We start from the raw sequence: 17,620 nt of genomic DNA on the forward strand, positions 1-17,620 counted from the left end.
TTGATGAGAAGGCCTAACCTTACGGTCTCTTTTTAGAATAAATGTGAGTCTTTTTTATTAGAAAGACTGCTGTGCTGTATCCAGTGCACTGTGATTTTGGCTAATGAAATGATATTGAGTTATACGGTATTCCTGAGCTCAAATTTAGTCAGCCAATTCGTCTTTTTCAACGAGTGATTAACGTTAGTTCATAGGAGTCGAATCATAGGAGTCGGACTAACGTTACTCTTTCGCCGCCATATCTATACAGGCGACTCTTTCTGATTTGATTCACTAACATCTCAAAAGAGTTATTTATTTGTGATTCGAACAACACTGACCACAGTGTACTAACTTACGCGGAGACATGTAGGCTACAATCGGAAATAAAAAAATACGATTTATTTGCTTTTAACACTGCTGTGGGGAACTCCGAAACGGAAAAGCGTTGTAACGTTAGATACATAAGAGCTGCAAAATAAGTGCAGCTTCTTAATTAATTGTCTTTGGCACGTCTTGTGTTCTTGAATGTAGCGTAATCTGCGATAGCATTTTAGAGTTAAAGAAAAATGTAAAGCGTAGGCTATATATCACTGTGTAATGTTATTAAAATGGTAGTTCTTAACATTTTACTGCAGAGGGGATTACTATGATTATGATCGAACATCTGAATGCACTGTTTGGAATCTGACCCAACACTTTTTACAGATAATTTTGTAACACTACAATAAGGTTTCATTCGTTAATATAAGTTTAACTACATTAGTTAAGATGGACTAAGAATGCACAATACTTAAAGGGGGGGTGAAATGCTCATTTTCACTCAATCTCCTGTTAATCTTGAGTACCTATAGAGTAATATTGCATCCTTCATATCTCCAAAAAGTCTTTTGTTTTATTATATTTTTAAAAGAAAGATACACAGCAAAATCCCCCAGTGTTAAATTAACACTGAGAGTGTTAAATTAACACTGAGAGTGTGGATTATATAAACTCTGAGCAGAGTGTTAAATGAACACTGAAGCAGTGTTAAAGTTAATGAGCTAATTAAGTGATTAATTTAGTGATGATTGAACATTACTGAAGACACCTGATGTTAACAAGCAGAATCACTGAAGGAGAAAATCTCAAATTGTAAGTTACCATTATGGAGAATAGTGTTTGCTTTAGTTGGGCTCTTGACCCTTATATGTTTACTTTAGATTTTGCTTGTCTGCTGTTGTTGATTTATAACAGTCAGATGAACAAAAATCTAATGTGATCTGATGGTGTTGGTTATGTTTAGACATAATCATGCTGTGATCTGAAAAATGAAACTTATTGAGGTAATTTGGTTTAACTTGATAAGTACAGCAGCTCGGTGACTCCACAGCATATGATTATCGGCTTTTTAATATAATCCAAAATAATTAATAAACATTGGTCTGATCAAAAGACTTTTAAATGAATTTGTTTAGAAACACAGAAATCAATAATCAGCCTGTGAATCTCAACAATGGTAACAATAACTTTTCCTCTGGGTGCCACCAATCACAACTCATTAATGGCTCCCATCATGCATTGCGGTATGAATAAATTATTAACTGAATTGTCTTAGTAATTTCCTTTTCCTAATTGTATATTCTGCTCCTCACCATTGTTGAGATGCATAGACTGAATCTTGATGTCTGTGTGTGCCTAAACGAAATATTTTCTTTAAAAAAAAAAAAAGAAATCCTTCGTACTATATCTAAAATTCTAGATATGCAGAATCACAGTTATGCTGTAATCAACAACATAAATCTAAGTCAGAAATAAGGGTCTCAATGAGTTCAGTGAAGCTAATCAAGTTCAAATGATGATTGTCATAACATAACCATCAGATTTTTTTTTTTTTTCTTTGTTCATCTGGCTGCTATAACTCACTAACAGCAGCCAAACAAAGTCTAAAGTAACCATATAAGGGTCAAGAGCCCAACTAAAGCAAACACTTTTCTCCATAATGGTAACTTACAATGTGTGATTTTCTCCTTCAGTGATAATGTTTGTTAACATCAGGTGTCTTCAATAATGCTCAATCATCTCTCAATTAATCACTTAATTAGCTCATTAACTTTAACACTGCTCCAGTGTTCATTTAACACTCTGCTCAGAGTTTATATAATTCACACTTTTCAGTGTTAATTTAACACTGGGGATTTTGCTGTGTAGGCTGTACTGAGTCTTTCCGGAAAAAAACGAGCGGCTGGAGGCGTGCCGTGTTGGCGAAGCTTAGCTGTGCTAACGCGCCGAGCTAGTGACAACACACAGAGACATTTGTTCAACAGTTTTACTCACCGTCCGGTTCCAACGCACGACCGCGAACCTTTATCATTGTGACTGCTCGATCCTTAAGCATTAGACGATCTGCAAATCCGTCGATCTGGGCTTTGTTTATAAAACAATCATCGTCGAAATGCAGGGAACAACAGTCTTACACAACTCCGTTTATGCTCAGGAAAACAAACTCCATCCACGGGTTCCTTAACGCTGGGTTCTTTGGGAATCTGTGCAGGGTTGTATTGCCCTGGCAACCAAAAACACACTTCTTTGGTGACATTGACTTCCCAAAAGCCGAGCAGGGCACTTTGATGGCGAACTGCTTTCACTCTCTTGCTCTGGTTTACGAGTGCGCCCGCGATCTTACCGGAGAAGTGCCCTTAGGACCCATATAAGGAAATTCCGCTCTATCTTACGTAAGACAGAGCCATACTCGAAAAAAACTTTCCGAAACTTGTGACAAACTGGAAAGGAGTATTTTTGGAACAAAAATACTCCTTCAAACGTACAACTTAGTTTTTGAAACTTTGTCCATGTTTAGCATGGGAATCCAACTCTTTACCAGTGTAAAAAACTCAGTATGCATGAAATAGCATTTCACCCCACCTTTAAGCATTTATTAATCTTAGTTCATTTTCATTTTAACATTTGCTAATGCATTATTAAAATCAAAAGTTGTATTTGTTAACATAGTTAATGCACAGTGAACTCATTTTTATTATAATTTTTTATTGTACTTTTATTAACTAATGTTAACAAAGACTGGAACAAATGTATTGTTCATTGGTAATGTTAGTTAACACATTAACTAGCCTAATTTTAACAATTGAGACCTTATTGTAAAGTGTTACCTATATTTTAAACTGCTGTGTGAACTCTGGCAACAACATTTGTTAAACCTATGTGCTTAAACTAATGGTTAAGATTTAATATTGACCTCACAATATCTATTCCTTTATTTAAAAGATGCGGTTCAGAGAAACCCTCACAGCTAATGCTGCTGAGATGGAGGTTGAGGGATCATGGACTGGCAGCAGATCGAGGGGCAGACATAAGATAAGTTTAAATCTATTTAAAAACACACACCTCTTTAACCTAGCATAAACATAACACACTCTCACATTTCTAAAATTCACATCTGTTAAAGGATTGTTAGGCTGCATAAATTTGGTGATCAACTTCATCTTTGCAGCCAACACTGACACAGAAAACACGTATTTATTAATAAACAATTAAAATGTCTCCTTGCTATATTTTACATTTACATGAATGCATTATCACCGCACCTGAGGGGGATGGTGCAATTTTTGTTGGGTCAGACCCATCTGCTAGCGATGGGGGGCTGAGACTGAGAGAGCTACATAGAGCTACATGGAAAAATATGCACCAAACAAGCCACTTTGAAATTTTGCTGTTTTCATGAATACAAAAGTTCGGGTGACCCTCCCCCTAGACTAAAAAAAGTTGGATGACCCTCCCCTCAACAAAGAATAAAAAGACATGACCCTCCCCTATTTTCCTCAGGTGGTCCATTCCATAAATACCGAACGGCCCCTTAAAAAAAAAAAAACACTTAATCCTACAACAGATGACAACTACAGAATAGTCTCCTTTCTTCCTTTTCTGTGAAAAACCCTTGGAAGAGTTGTATTCAATCCACCTTTTTTCTCACAGAATGACCTACTTGACAAAATTGGACACTCTACGAAGATCATCCACTGCAGTCTGTTGTTGAAACTCTTCATCTGACAAGAGCAAACTCCAATGTGATATTCCATGCAGTGCGACAAAGCCTCTGCAGATAATCCAGAAAGTGACAGCATGTCTGGTCTTCAATCAGCTAAAGAGGACCCAAAGTCACACCCCTCCTGATCTCACTAGATGGATCATATTTAAAATTTTGATGTTGACTTTCAAGACTGCCACTGGAACTGCACCTTCCCTACCTCAATTCACCCTAAGAGTATGTGCTCCCTCCCTCCAGCTAGGGTAACTGAACGAGGGGCGCCTTGGTGTTCTTTCACAATGAGGCACAGTCACTTTCCAAAATCTTCATGTCTGCTAAATGCATGTAAATGTAGATACTGACCTGGTGACAACTTGACTTAGTCTTCCCTATTTACACAATTCCTGACAAATTATGACAATGTGATGTAATGAACATAAACAATCAGAAAAATTCATAATTCGAGTTTTGCATCAAAATGTGTTTTCTATTTATCGCCAATCATCACCCAAAACTCAGTTTTAATACCCATGCTTGTCAGACCAGAGATGCACCCCTTAAAATAACCCTCAGAAATCTATTTGTTCTATTTGATGGCCAGGTCATGTTTGTAAATGAGAAGTGGTTCTGAAACAGTTTACCTGGATAAATAAAGCTTAAATAAAAAAAATAAAAAAATTGTTCAGTGAATAAAGTTTATATCGTCACGGTTTGGGTTTTGTTCCCTTTCGTTCGGGAACTCCTATGTCTCGTCGGAGGAGTTTCCAACGAATTGGGATCACGCTAGGGAGACCAATTGCCTTCGAGTGAATTAAAACGAGCCAATGAACATTGGCATGCAACATTTGCATTCCGCAGCCCGCCTACGAGTGCGGGTATAAAGGCGGAAGCAAGCACATACACAAATGCTTTCTGCTTCGGAGCCGACCGGTTGTGTCCTCTGAGTGTATGAGCGTTTTGGATTGTGTTTCCGTGAGCTCAACGAGTCTGCTGTTTCGAGACCTCTTGGTGTTACTGCGTGGCAGTGATCTTCGCAATCTCCCGGATCCCATCTGTCACTTCAAGCGATCTGCTTTTTCAAAAGAGCTGTTGTCACAGCTGGTATTCGGTTGAGTGCACACAGCGGGCTTGCAGTTTCCCCGCTGTGTTGCCGCGTTTATCCCTGCGTGCTTCAGCACACTAAAAGAGTTCTCTCTGAAAGAGCAACACGAGTGAAGATCGCATCCTTTTAAGGATGACGTTTCACCCGTATGTTTCTGGGTGCGGTCAATATCTGCCTCCGGCTGATGGTCACGATCGCTGCCTCACGTGTTTGGGCCTTGTGCATGCTGAGGCAGCGTTTGTGAATGAGTCATGTTCTCATTGCGAGAACATGACCATCACGACACTGAGACCGAGAGGGAGTCCCTTTGGCGATTCCCCGATCTAGTGCTTCTTCTGGTTCAGTTCAGAAAAAGCCTACGTCGGCTAATCCCATTGGTGGTCTGAGGATTACTGTGAGGAATAACCGGCCAGGTGAAAGACCCCCACGGGCCCCTCAATCCTCCGTGACGCTGCCATCAGAGTCTTTGATGGAGACAGCCAGGCCATCTCGTGTGGCTCCGGTTGTTTCCTTCAGAGCTCCACCGGAGGACCAGATGTCGATTGCTGTATCGGAGGGAGAGCGGTCATCTTCTGGGGATGACGACCCGGCTGCGTTGCCCCCTTCGGGTGTGGCAGCGTTGTCCAAGTCGGACCCGGAGATGGCAGCTATGCTTACCCGGGTGGCCGCGAGTGTTGGGCTCGTGTGGAATCCTCCACCGTGTCTCGAACCCTCGCGGCTCGACGATTGCTATCTTCGGGCGGGCCGTGCTGGTTCTCAGCGCGCCGCTCCAGTGCCTTTCTTTCCAGAAGTGCATGACGAGATGATGAGATTGTGGACGGCCCCTCTGGCGGCCCGACACAGGTCGACTCCCTCCTCCTCCCTCACCGCTCTCAATGGCAGGGACATGGTGCTTCAGCATCTCAGTCGGTTGGGCTTCAGGTCAACTGGGACAAGAACAAACTCTGCCCCACGCAGAGGATCTCTTATCTTGGTATGGAGCTGGACTTAGTTGGTCAGACTGCGCGCGCCTCACGGAGGCATGCAGTTTCGGGTCTGTGGACGGGGCCCCAACTGCATTGGCACATCAACTGCCTAGAGTTGCAAGCAGTATGCTTAGCCTTGTGCCGCCTCAGAGGCTTACTTCGTCACAGGCATGTACTGGTCCGTACGGACAGCACTGCGACCGTTGCGTACATCAACCGCCAGGGTGGTCTACGCTCCCGTCGTATGTCGTGACTCTCCCGCCATCTCCTCCTTTGGAGTCAGAAGCATCTGAGGTCGCTTCGAGCCATTCATGTCCCTGGTGTGCTCAACCGTGCAGCCGGCGAGCTCTCACGGCAGCCGCCCCTTCCGGGAGAATGGTGATTCCATCCCCAGGTGGTCCAGCTGATATGGGAAATCTTCGGAGCCGCTCAGATAGATCAGTTTGCCTCTCCGGACACGACCCATTGCCAGCTGTTTTATTCCCTGACCGAAGGAACTCTCGGCACGGATGCACTAGCGCACAGCTGGCCCCAGGGCCTTCGCAAATATGCATTTCCCCCAGTGAGCCTTCTCGCACAGACTTTGTGCAAGATCAGGGAGGACGAGGAGCAAGTCCTGCTTGTTGCGCCGTATTGGCCCAACCGGACTTGGTTTGCAGAACTCATGCTCCTCGCGACAGCCCCTCCTTGGCCGATTCCTCTGAGGAAAGACCTTCTCTCTCAGAGACGGGGCACTCTATGGCACCCCCGTCCAGACCTCTGGAAACTCCATGTCTGGTCCCTGGACGGGACGAGGAGGTTCTAGGTGGCCTACCACAGGCCGTGGTAGACACCATCACTTCCGCTAGAGCCCCCTCTACGAGGCGCCTCTATGCGTTGAAGTGGAACCTATCCGTCAGTTGGTGCTCTTCCCGCCGGGAAGACCCCCGAACTTGCCAGATCAGTGTCGTGCTTTCCTTCCTGCAAGATGGGTTGGAGCAAAGGCTGTCTCCCTCCACCCTCAAAGTGTATGTTGCTGCAATAGCCGCATATCATGATGCAGTATAAGGTATGTCTTTGGGAAAGCACGAGCTGATCCTCAGGTTCCTCAGGGGTGCTAGGAGATTGAATCCTCATCGTAATCAGCACCCCGTACCCTCTTGGGATCTGACTTTAGTGCTCAGAGCACTCCAGAATCCACCATTTGAGCCCTTGCAGTCGATTTAAATATTCTGTCAATGAAGACAGCTCTCCTGCTCGCTTTGGCATCCATCAAGAGGGTAGGGGACCTGCAGACATTTTCGGTCAACGAATCGTGCCTAGAGTTCGCGCCGGACTTCTCTCAGGCGCCTCGCTGACAGATATCTGTATCTGTATTCGTGTAGAACCTGTTTCCTCCCGTGTACTCGCTTTGGCCAGTAGCGTGAGGAATTAGGTTAGGGTCGGCTTGCTACGCCATTCTCGCCCCAGGGGCCAGATACGTGCGTTTTCCTGCTCCGTTGGTTACCCAACAAATGGTTAACCTCATGAGTTCCTCCGTCAACCCCCCCCCCCCCCCACCCCCCGGCGTCAGGCAAGGTGGATCGCCGGTCGCTAGGCTTGCTACCTCTTTCTTGAGCTGAGTACAGGCTGGGGTTCTATGTAGTGGTCCCTACGGCGACCCATAGGTGTTTTTCCACGATTCGGTTACCCTCCGGGTTAGCCAGCGTCTTCCCCTTGACAGACTCTGTCTGTCGTCTCTGCTGAGTACGCTCACACCCTCCGGGCAGGGACTACCTCAGAGACTGGCATGTGTTCACTACCCTACGGGCTACTACACATGTGTATTCCTAGTGCCTCCCTTCGGGCAGGTTTTGGGCTCCACAGCGTTCCCTTCTACATCTTGGGCACGCTTTCACAGTGTTATCCAATGTCCACTGAGCGGGTCTTGCGGAACAGCAGTGTGACTCTTCCCAGCTAAGCTTCCGCACACAAGAGATAAGTTTCAAGAAACTGCTGCTGAAGCTTAGGCAGGGCGCTGGAAGAGGCCAGCACCATGGCGTTTTATTAGGGATCCCAATTCGTTGGAAACTCCTCTGACGAAACGTAGGAGTTCCCGAACGAAAGGGAACGTCTTGGTTACGTATGGTAACCCTTGTTCCCTGAGTAGGGAACGGAGACATCTTGTCCCGTCGCCATGCTGCTGTACCTTCGCGGAGGACTGGACACCGTCTGGCTCCTCAGCGAAAAGCATTTGTGTATGTGCTTGCATCCGCCTTTATACCCGCACTCGTAGGCGGGCTGCGGAATGCAAATGTTGCATGCCAATGTTCATTGGCTCGTTTTAATTCACTAGAAGGCCATTGGTCTCCCTAGCGTGATCCCAATTCGTTGTAAACTCCTCCGACGAGACGTCTCCGTTCCCTACTCAGGGAACGAGGGTTACCATACGTAACCGAGACGTTTTCTTGTTCTTGTCATTGTCATGTTTCTGTGTCTTGTCATGTGAATCCCTGTTTGTCATGTGATCCTCTCATGTGTCTTGTCATTGGTTAATCATCTGGTTCATTGTTCACAGGTGTCCCTTGTCTAATAATTAATCTGTGTATTGAAGCCCTCATGTTTGCCCTGTGTCTTTGTTGAGTATTGTATGAATGTTTTGAGTTGTGAATGGTTCTTGTTCTTGTTTTACCAGTTACCAGTTTCCAGCCTTTGTTTTATGTTTGATAATTAAAGTTGCATTTGGGTTCTCTACATCTGGCCTCTAGTGGATTTCGTTACAAATATTATAATATTTTCATTAGCTGAAATAAATTAAAAGAAAAAAAACCTGCTCTGGTGTTGGTTCCTCCTGCAGTGTGTGACTCAAACATCAGACCTGCATCACTGAAAACCCCCATACTCTCCCTTCCACCTCCTGCCGTACAGCCGGTGTCATGCTTCTCTATGACGTCCCAGATCTGAAGGTGCAAAAAAGACACCAGTTATGTGCGTTTTATGCCAGAAACGGGGAGATTAGATGTTTTCGCAATGACGTCTGAAGAAGGTCCTTCACCTGAGTCTGAGTGAGTCTGTTCTTGTTAAGGACATGCACAGCCTTGTCAACCACCACCAGCCCAACTCTAGCTCCAGGATCTCCAGTTATCTGCAGCTTGACCTCATCTCCTGTGCCATAGGTATTCATCTTGCCCTTCACCTGAAGCTTGAGCTGTCATTAAAATGAGAGATGCTGTGTCAGTAAAACAGACTTAAGGGTAAGTTCACCCAAAAATGAAAATTCTGTCATTAATTACTCCCCTTCATGTCGTTGCAGACCCGTAAGACCCTCAGAATGCAAATTAAGATATTTTTTATGGCAAGGCAACTTTTAAGGCCCAGAAAGGTAGTAGAGACATCATTAAAATAGTCCTAAATGTGACTACAGTGGTTCAAACTTAATGTTATGAAGCGACGAGAATATGCCTTTTATTCTTTATTTTTTTTTCTCTCTGTGTCAGTCTCTGATGTTGTTCACGTGAGCACCACGACGCATGCGTGTGATGCTGTCGCAGGAGCCGGCCAATACTGAGCCAGCGTTCTGACATCGAACCCGGAAGCGCTCCACTGTGTTTACTACGTGAACAGCGTCAGAGGCTGATACAGAATAGAAGAAATTGTTGAATAAAGTCACTATTTTTTTGTTTTGTATTGGCGCACAAGAAGTATTGTCGTCGCTTCATAAGATTAAGGTTGAACCACTGTAGTCACATTTAGGAATATTTTAACGATGTCTTTACTACCTTTCTGGGCCTTGAAAGTTGCAATGATGTTGCAGTCTATGGAGAGATCAGAAAGCTCTCAGATCTCATCAAAAATATCTTCATTTGCATTCTGAGTGTCTTACGGGTCTGAAACGACATGAAGGGGAGTTATTAATGACAGAATTTTCATTTTGGGGTAAACTATCCCTTTAGTTGCTTGGCATATCAGTAATTTCTTGTGATGGTTGACCCACCGTTCCCATGCACGTGTCCTTCACGTCGACCCAGACTGAATCAGACACCACCTCAGACGAGCCCACATGATAATAAGCCACAAAGCGGAAGGACGGCACCATGTCTCTGGTTACAGTTAGAGATAGCGTCACTAGAGCTTGTCCTTTCCTCTTGAACCTGTCTGCTTTAACAATCTGACCTTTACTTAAGATCTGAAAATGAGGAAGATGAGTTAACAGTATTTATGATATTCATATGATTTCAAACACAAGCTGTTGAAGTTAATCAAATATTGACAAAATAAAATTTATACATTTGTGGTGCAGCTGAATAAGAAATAACTATAATCTTTACCATGTATGTGTAATCTTGATCTTTGACTCCTGGACTTTGTCCAGTATTGAGATTGACTGTCATTTGACCACCGATCTGAAGCTCTGCAGCATCAATGCCAATGTGAAAGTAGTTTTTGGAGCCGCCTTTGGGAATGTAGTTCAGAGCTGTCATCGTCTTCACTGCCTGCTGTCCATCTGTTAATTGTGGATCTTTGGTCTTTGCCTGGAAAGAATACATTTGTTTTCTAATGTACTGTGTACTATATGCTCCATTGCTTTTTCAACATATGTTAACTGACATATGTTAACATGTGTGACCCTGGATGACAAAACCAGTCACAAGTAGCACGGGTATATTTGTGGCAATAGCCAACAATACATTGTATGCAGAAGTGTAAAGTCCAGGTTCAGAAAGTAAAAGTCCTCCTCAGTATTTTGTTCCAAACACCTGCATTTGCTAATTCAGCCAGGAGAGAGAACTAATTAGTGAAATCAGATGACTGAGTTTATGGGTGGAATAAACATATCTGCCATATATGAACAGACTTCTACTTTCTGACCCCTGGACTATTTGTCCAGTCTACTTTGACACCTCTGATTGTATGGGTCAAAAGTATTGATTTTTCTTTTATGCCAAAAATCACTAGGGTATTAAGTAAAGATAAAGATATTTTGTACATTTCTTACCATAAATATATAAAATATTTATTTTTGTGAGTAAATGCAGCACAATCGCAAACATAAATGGACAACTTAAAAGGTGATTTTCTCAATGTTTAGATTTTTTTGCACCCTCAGATTCCAGATTTGGACCAAATATTGCCCTAACAAACCATACATCAATGGAGAGCTTATTTATTCAGCTTTCAGTTTATGTATAAATATCAATTTTGAAAAATTGACCCATGTGACTGGTTTTGTGGTCCAGGGTCACATATACTAATTATCCACTTGTTCACCAGTGAAAGTGACTAAGCATTAGTTGAGTTTGCAGGTCTTACAGTGATCTGCAGTGTAGAAGATCCTCCTGGAGTGTTGACGGTAACCTTCCCAATGCCATTGGCTCTTGTTTGACCTCTGACCCCTCCAGGATTGACCTCCACTTCCACATTTTCAGCAGGAGTCTGGTCAGGATTTGTTACGTAAACCTTTTAAAGAACCCAGAGGAAAATTAATGAAATTCTTCTATAGTTTCTACAACCATTCAGTTTCTTAACTTTATAGTTAACAGCTTTCAATTGTAAATCAGTGTAGATTTCTGGGATGAGACGTTGTAACATTGCCGGCAACTTAGCGTTACAAGCGATGGCATTGAGTGTGTCATTAATTTGAGAACTGCTCAACTTTATGCAAATGACAGGTGAAAAATGCCAATTGCTAAAAGGTTCGAATAGTGAGATCTGTAATGAGTGTTTCAAAATCTGCCAATTGTTCAGTATATTGGTGCTGATGAGTGAATGTTATCTTAACAGTATCCTAATGGTATCATAAAAGCAATTGCTTGTGTGAACAGCAGATATGGTGTGTTTTACCAGAATAGCCAGTCTGCTAATTTTATACTAATTTTCAGAGTTTAATGTGTAAAATCAGCTACTGTTTCATACCGAGACACTGAAGGGCATCCCAGGTTTGAAGAATTGTGGTGTTCTTTTGAAGTGGATGGTGTACGGTGATGTCACAATCTGAATGCCTCTCCTTTCTGCTTCCACCATTTCACTGCCTGAAACACACACACACACACACACACACACACACACACACACACACACACACACACACACACACACACACACACACACACACACACACAGGATTAGCCTCTCATATACAATTACACACAGGCATGTAAACATACAGATGTACAGTATCTGTTGAGTCTTACCACTTTCTGTTAAAAGACTGACTGAAACATAGATTGATCGTCCAACCAGCTGGATAATGTTTGGAAAGGTCTTAGTGATCATCTCCCTGCTCAGTTCTGCTGTACCTTCTCCTTCCGTAATCTATTCATATGAGAAAGACAATAACAGTCTAAGATGCAGTAAAAATGTAACTTCTTGTAAATTCTAGGTAATGAGAAATGAGATCCTAGATGATTTAATGTCTCTCACCTGAACTCTTTGAAGAGAAGAAGCAATACTTATTTTCTTCTCACCGTCCATCACACCAAACATCACAAACGCATTTCCTTCCACCTTCTGTCCAAACAGGTACCTATAAAAGCACACACAATTTCTGCTGTAAAAACTGAACAGTGACGACAACTGTCCCTGATCCACATCCACGTTCATTACATAGAAAAATTAGCTTGGACATTTTCTGTTCCACTGAAGAAGGAAAGGAGACATTTTACTATTTAACTTCGATCTGACCATTAAAATTACGTTAGCTGGTGTAACCCAATGATGTCAGTTTGGGCTTGCCCAGAGCAGAACCACACTGCCAATCCAAACTGTATGCTAATTGTCAATTACCTTTGACGGAAGTGGTCCTGACAGAATTACATACAAATCTATTTTAAATCAGTATTTACTCACATTATAGATTTATTTTCAATACAATAAAGCAGAACATATGTTGTCTTACTTGGCTTCAATGTCGACTGTCAGGCTCTCGTCACCCACATAGAAGAATGACTTACTGGGTCTTAATTTCACTTCAAATGTTGGAAGCACTATAAACCAATCCAGAGAAAAGACACACATAAATAAATATTTTTGAAACAACAAAACTTCCAAGGCACTCGCATGGTTAAGGGTAAAAGGCCTTAGTTATTGGGCAAAGCATTTTGGTTAACACAGCCTTTCTCTATACTGTAACCTCAGTAGTGCCTTGTAATAGTTTGTTGTTTCATTCTCTCATATCCAATGAGAACCAATGGCTCCACATGAGCTTATACCCCCTTTAGCACACTCAGCTGTCTTGTTTTAAAATAAATATTTTTCATTTGTTATTCATACACAACACACATTTTGTTGACACACATCTTACCATATTCTTTGACCTCAAAGTCTGCAGTAAACTTCTTCTGAGGAGTGTTTGTGTACCGAGTGACAACCTTCCAGATCCCAGGACTGAAACATACAGAACACAAACATGAACATGTCCGATTTTTATGATTACTTTATTATTATATTTTTATGATATTAAAACAGACGATAACATCATGAACAGGATAATATTATTTTTTCTAATACAGTAATATATTGTCCTGAATTAGACACAATAGAGCTGGTAAGTCCCACCCCTTCCGCTAATCCCCCTGGACCTCTAGGTTGAAAAATCGTCAATGCAAGTGAATGGGAGAAAATAATTATTTTCTGGTCCCGTTTGAATTTTGCCATGAATGTGAACATATGTTGTCTGTGAATTTTTTATATAACTTTTCGTGTGAAGAATGCTACAATTTAGCGTGTAGAAGTTTGATACGGGTAGACTTTGTGTGTGAGCACTTTGTGGACTACAACTCTTCGCTGCTTTCTACGCGTTTGAAACGTAACCACCATTCGCACACGGACACTAGCTCACGGATCCCGCTAAACATGGCTGTGTCTTTGGTGCACTTCACCGCCTTCTTTCAGGGAGAGGACAAAATCGCTGAAGTTGGTGAAAACCACGGGCAAGTCAACTTTATAGGGTGACGTCACATAGGCGACATGTAGTCTTTCTCGTTATGTCTTTTCCACAACTGCTAGCCGAAGAATCATACCATATACTGTCAAACTTGTAACATGAAAAGTTATATACAAAATTCACAGACAACATATGTTCAATTCATGGCACAATTCAAACAGGATCAGAAAATAATTATTTTCTCCCATTCACTTGCATTGACGGTTTTTCAACTTTGAGGTCCAGCGGGGTTAGCGGAGGGGCGGGACTTACCAGCTCTATAGACAATCAAAATTAAGTTTTGTCAGTTCACTCAGGTTGAATATCTTCTGTCAGCGTTTCACACACCTGGCAACCTCAGGAATGGCATAGCTTCCAGACTTCATCCCTTTCACTGGATATATCTTCTCTGATGAAACTGTGATGCCTTGTGGATTCTTCAGAAACACAGAAATCAGCATTAACACTGTGTGTTTACTGAGATCAGCAGTGTACATGCTCATTACAGCTGAAATGTCTACAGTGTGTGCGTGTGCGTGTGCGTGTGTGTGTGTGTGTGTGTGTGTGTGTGTTATAACAGTGTGCTTTTATTAAACTGTATACCATGATCTCCACCGTGACTCCAGTCTGACTAAGTGGTTTCAGGTTGGGCGTCAGAGAGAAAATCCTATATTGAACTGCAAAGGATGTCAAAGCAAAAAAGGAAATACGAGTTATGTTTGGTTGGTTTTCAGTAGATTCAAACCCTGATAAAAGCAGCAGTCAGTTTAAGAAAAAACATTCATGATGACGTAACTGTTACGGTTCCCAGTTCTCCAACAGTAACCACCAACGAGCACCCTCGCCTGAATACTGATTTTCTCCTGAACTCCAAATCCCACTATGCATCTCTCATGTGCTGATTACCTTCCACCTGTGTGTAATGATCTCTCATCTCTAGCACTATATCAACCATACTCACGGCTCACTCTTTGCGAAGTCTCACTGTTGTGCTGCATATCTGAGCGTTTCTAGTTAATTCTGCAAGACCCGTGTCTGTGACCCTCGCTTTCTCTAACACTCTCTGATTGTCTGCAGCCTGCCTATTGACCCTCTGCCTGAACCTGGATTCTGTTTGTCTGCTGCCTGCCCTTTGATCTCCCGCTTGGCTCTCTTCACGCTTCTGCTCGCCCCTCTATTTAATCTACGCAGTGGTTGACCTTTGCCTAGAGACTTTGTTCAATAAATTGTTGCAAATGGATCTGACTCCGTCTTCTGATTCACAACAGTAACATGTTTAAAGTTCACACTGTGCATTAATTCACTCTATATTTGTCATGTTTTAGCACATACTCGTACCTCTGCTAGCAGGCGTGTAGATGGGCTTGTCTGTTTGTACAAATATATATCCAGACTGGAATGAGACCATGACCACTTTCTCCAGAGTGTGAGATAGAAACTGAGCTTGTAGATACACATACTGCTTCTCCAGAGGATCATCAGAGAAGAAGTCCTTATCATCAGGGATCTAAAGAATAGATAATGAATTAGTCCTTTGCAAATTTTGAATGAAAGAAAAAGCATTTTTCAATTTACAAACAAAAATTTACATATTGTAAATTACATAAAGTGGCATCACCTTTATATCTGTAAGGATCTGGTAATTGTTTTCTGCAGTCAGTGTCACTGTTTTGTCTGTTATCTCCTTGTCTTTCTTTGGGAAGTTCTTCACTGAGATTCTCACGTTCATGCTTCCTCCAGAGTAATCCTGAGCCTCCACAAACACGTTCTCTGAGGAACCCACTCTCAGCAAATTAGGAGCTGACAGAACAAACCTGAGGAGATCAAATCACAGCGTTTGAAATCTTAAAAACTGATTATTAGTAACTCTATGAGCAAACGGTGTGTTTAATACTCACAGCGGGGCACACAGTGTGAGGAGGGGTGAGGAGAGAAGAACAACAGTCAGACACAGCAGCTTCACCTCCATCGTGTCTGTGTGTGTGTGTGTGTGTGTGTGAACCTGCAGCAGCTCAGATTTATACCCGCCTCCGTCACCCTCACAGTCCAAACTTCTATTTATCTATCTATCTATTTGCTTGCTTTTTTTGTTTGCAGTTTGTTTTACTGGAAATTACACAAGGGAGTATTTAAGGTCACCCATGTAGAATTAAACAGTATAGCAAATATTGCTATGTTTAAAATAACCTTTTTGAATTTTTATTTTGTAAATGGATACTTTGATTTCTCTCAGAGAACTGAATTTATTTAACACAAAAATTCAGAATCAAAGACCAATAGTTCAGATTTGTCCACTAGACTCCGTTTAGTGACTCCTCCTGTAAGCTTGTCATTGTTACTCAGCAAATGGAGATCATTTCATGATCGGCAGGCTTGAAAACCACATAAAGATGTCTATCATGAAAGAACACTTTTGCTGTTGTCAGTCAAATTGAGGGCAGTTTTCCCGTAAATGACCTGCAAATAACAGTAATGTGAATGTTATGGGGTTCCATTTGTGCCAAAATTATGTCGACATGCTGTCTGTCTATGCTATGTGTCGTCTTCCATGTCTATGTGTCTGTTCACTGTTTATGTCTATGTCTGTCTGTCTATGCTATGTGTCGTCTTCCATGTTTATGTGTCTGTTCACTGTCTATGTCTATGTCTGTCTGTCTATGCTATGTGTCGTCTTCCATGTCTATGTGTCTGTTCACTGTTTATGTCTATGTCTGTCTGTCTATGCTATGTGTCGTCTTCCATGTCTATGTGTCTGTTCACTGTTTATGTCTATGTCTGTCTGTCTATGCTATGTGTCGTCTTCCATGTCTATGTGTCTGTTCACTGTCCTGATTGCCCACATGACTCAACTTTTGTCTTTGTCCACTCAACTTACTCCTTGTCGTTTGACTGTGTTGTCTTGCGTGTCAATGCTGCATGTGTCATGTGTTTCCATTCTGTCGTTGCTATGTGTCGTTGCTATGCGTCGTTTCCCTCTGTCGTTACTATGTGTCGTCTTCCATGTCTATGCTATGCGTCGTTACTATGCGTCGTTTCCCTGTCTTCTTCCATGTCTATGTGTCTATTAACTGTCTATGTCTATGTGATTGATTGCCCACAGGTCCGTGTACTTTTTCGTTCATTCATTATTCTATTTCGGAATGAAAGATGAAATTTAAAAAAGGGTGCAGCTTTGTTTTTTGTTTAAAAGAAAAAAAGCAGAAATGGCTATATTTTGTTTTCCAAATGTATTGTTGTCATCAAATAATAGTATTACAAAATTGGACGACATTTCCGATCGTTTTTTAATTTGTAATATTTATTTGTACATTTATTGTATTTCATTTGACTGATCCTATCTTTACCCGGAACTAAATTACACCGTCGTGCGAAGTCATAGATAGCCTATATGTCGGACATGTAACCTATTTATGTCCGACACGGTCAGACATGTATTTATCATTGAGTCCAGAGAAAATGTAAGGTTTTGATATTAAGATAATCTACTTCTTTTTCAAAATTTAATGCATAGTGTTAGTAGGCCTAAGTTTATTAGTCACATTCTTCCACTTGAGTAAACTTAGAATGAACTATCGCTACTTATATATAGGCTAGCCTATATATAGGCTATATATATATATATATATATATATATATATATATATATATATATAAATATAAAACACAGGGTG

General features: G+C 41.9%; 1 protein-coding gene across 1 annotated transcript in view; it reads right to left on the reverse strand.

Annotated features, from left to right (window-relative positions):
* The window catches only part of LOC307152115 (complement C3-like), a 69,006-nt gene extending 53,031 nt beyond the window's left edge, over positions 1-15,975 (reverse strand). The window contains exons 1-15 of the mRNA XM_079860515.1: positions 15,848-15,975; positions 15,568-15,763; positions 15,288-15,456; positions 14,553-14,626; positions 14,298-14,386; positions 13,329-13,411; positions 12,924-13,011; positions 12,449-12,551; positions 12,220-12,340; positions 11,942-12,057; positions 11,339-11,485; positions 10,357-10,560; positions 10,023-10,214; positions 9,084-9,236; positions 8,859-8,988 (exon numbers count right to left, since the gene is read on the reverse strand). Coding sequence (XP_079716641.1) covers positions 8,859-8,988; positions 9,084-9,236; positions 10,023-10,214; positions 10,357-10,560; positions 11,339-11,485; positions 11,942-12,057; positions 12,220-12,340; positions 12,449-12,551; positions 12,924-13,011; positions 13,329-13,411; positions 14,298-14,386; positions 14,553-14,626; positions 15,288-15,456; positions 15,568-15,763; positions 15,848-15,918 — 1,936 coding nt within the window. The 5' untranslated portion in view covers positions 15,919-15,975. The remainder of the gene's footprint in view (positions 1-8,858; positions 8,989-9,083; positions 9,237-10,022; positions 10,215-10,356; positions 10,561-11,338; positions 11,486-11,941; positions 12,058-12,219; positions 12,341-12,448; positions 12,552-12,923; positions 13,012-13,328; positions 13,412-14,297; positions 14,387-14,552; positions 14,627-15,287; positions 15,457-15,567; positions 15,764-15,847) is intronic.
* Between the last annotated feature and the right edge of the window lie 1,645 nt (positions 15,976-17,620).

The sequence above is a fragment of the Squalius cephalus genome (assembly GCF_949319135.1).
Source record: "Squalius cephalus genome assembly, chromosome: 2".
Lineage (NCBI taxonomy): Eukaryota > Metazoa > Chordata > Actinopteri > Cypriniformes > Leuciscidae > Squalius > Squalius cephalus.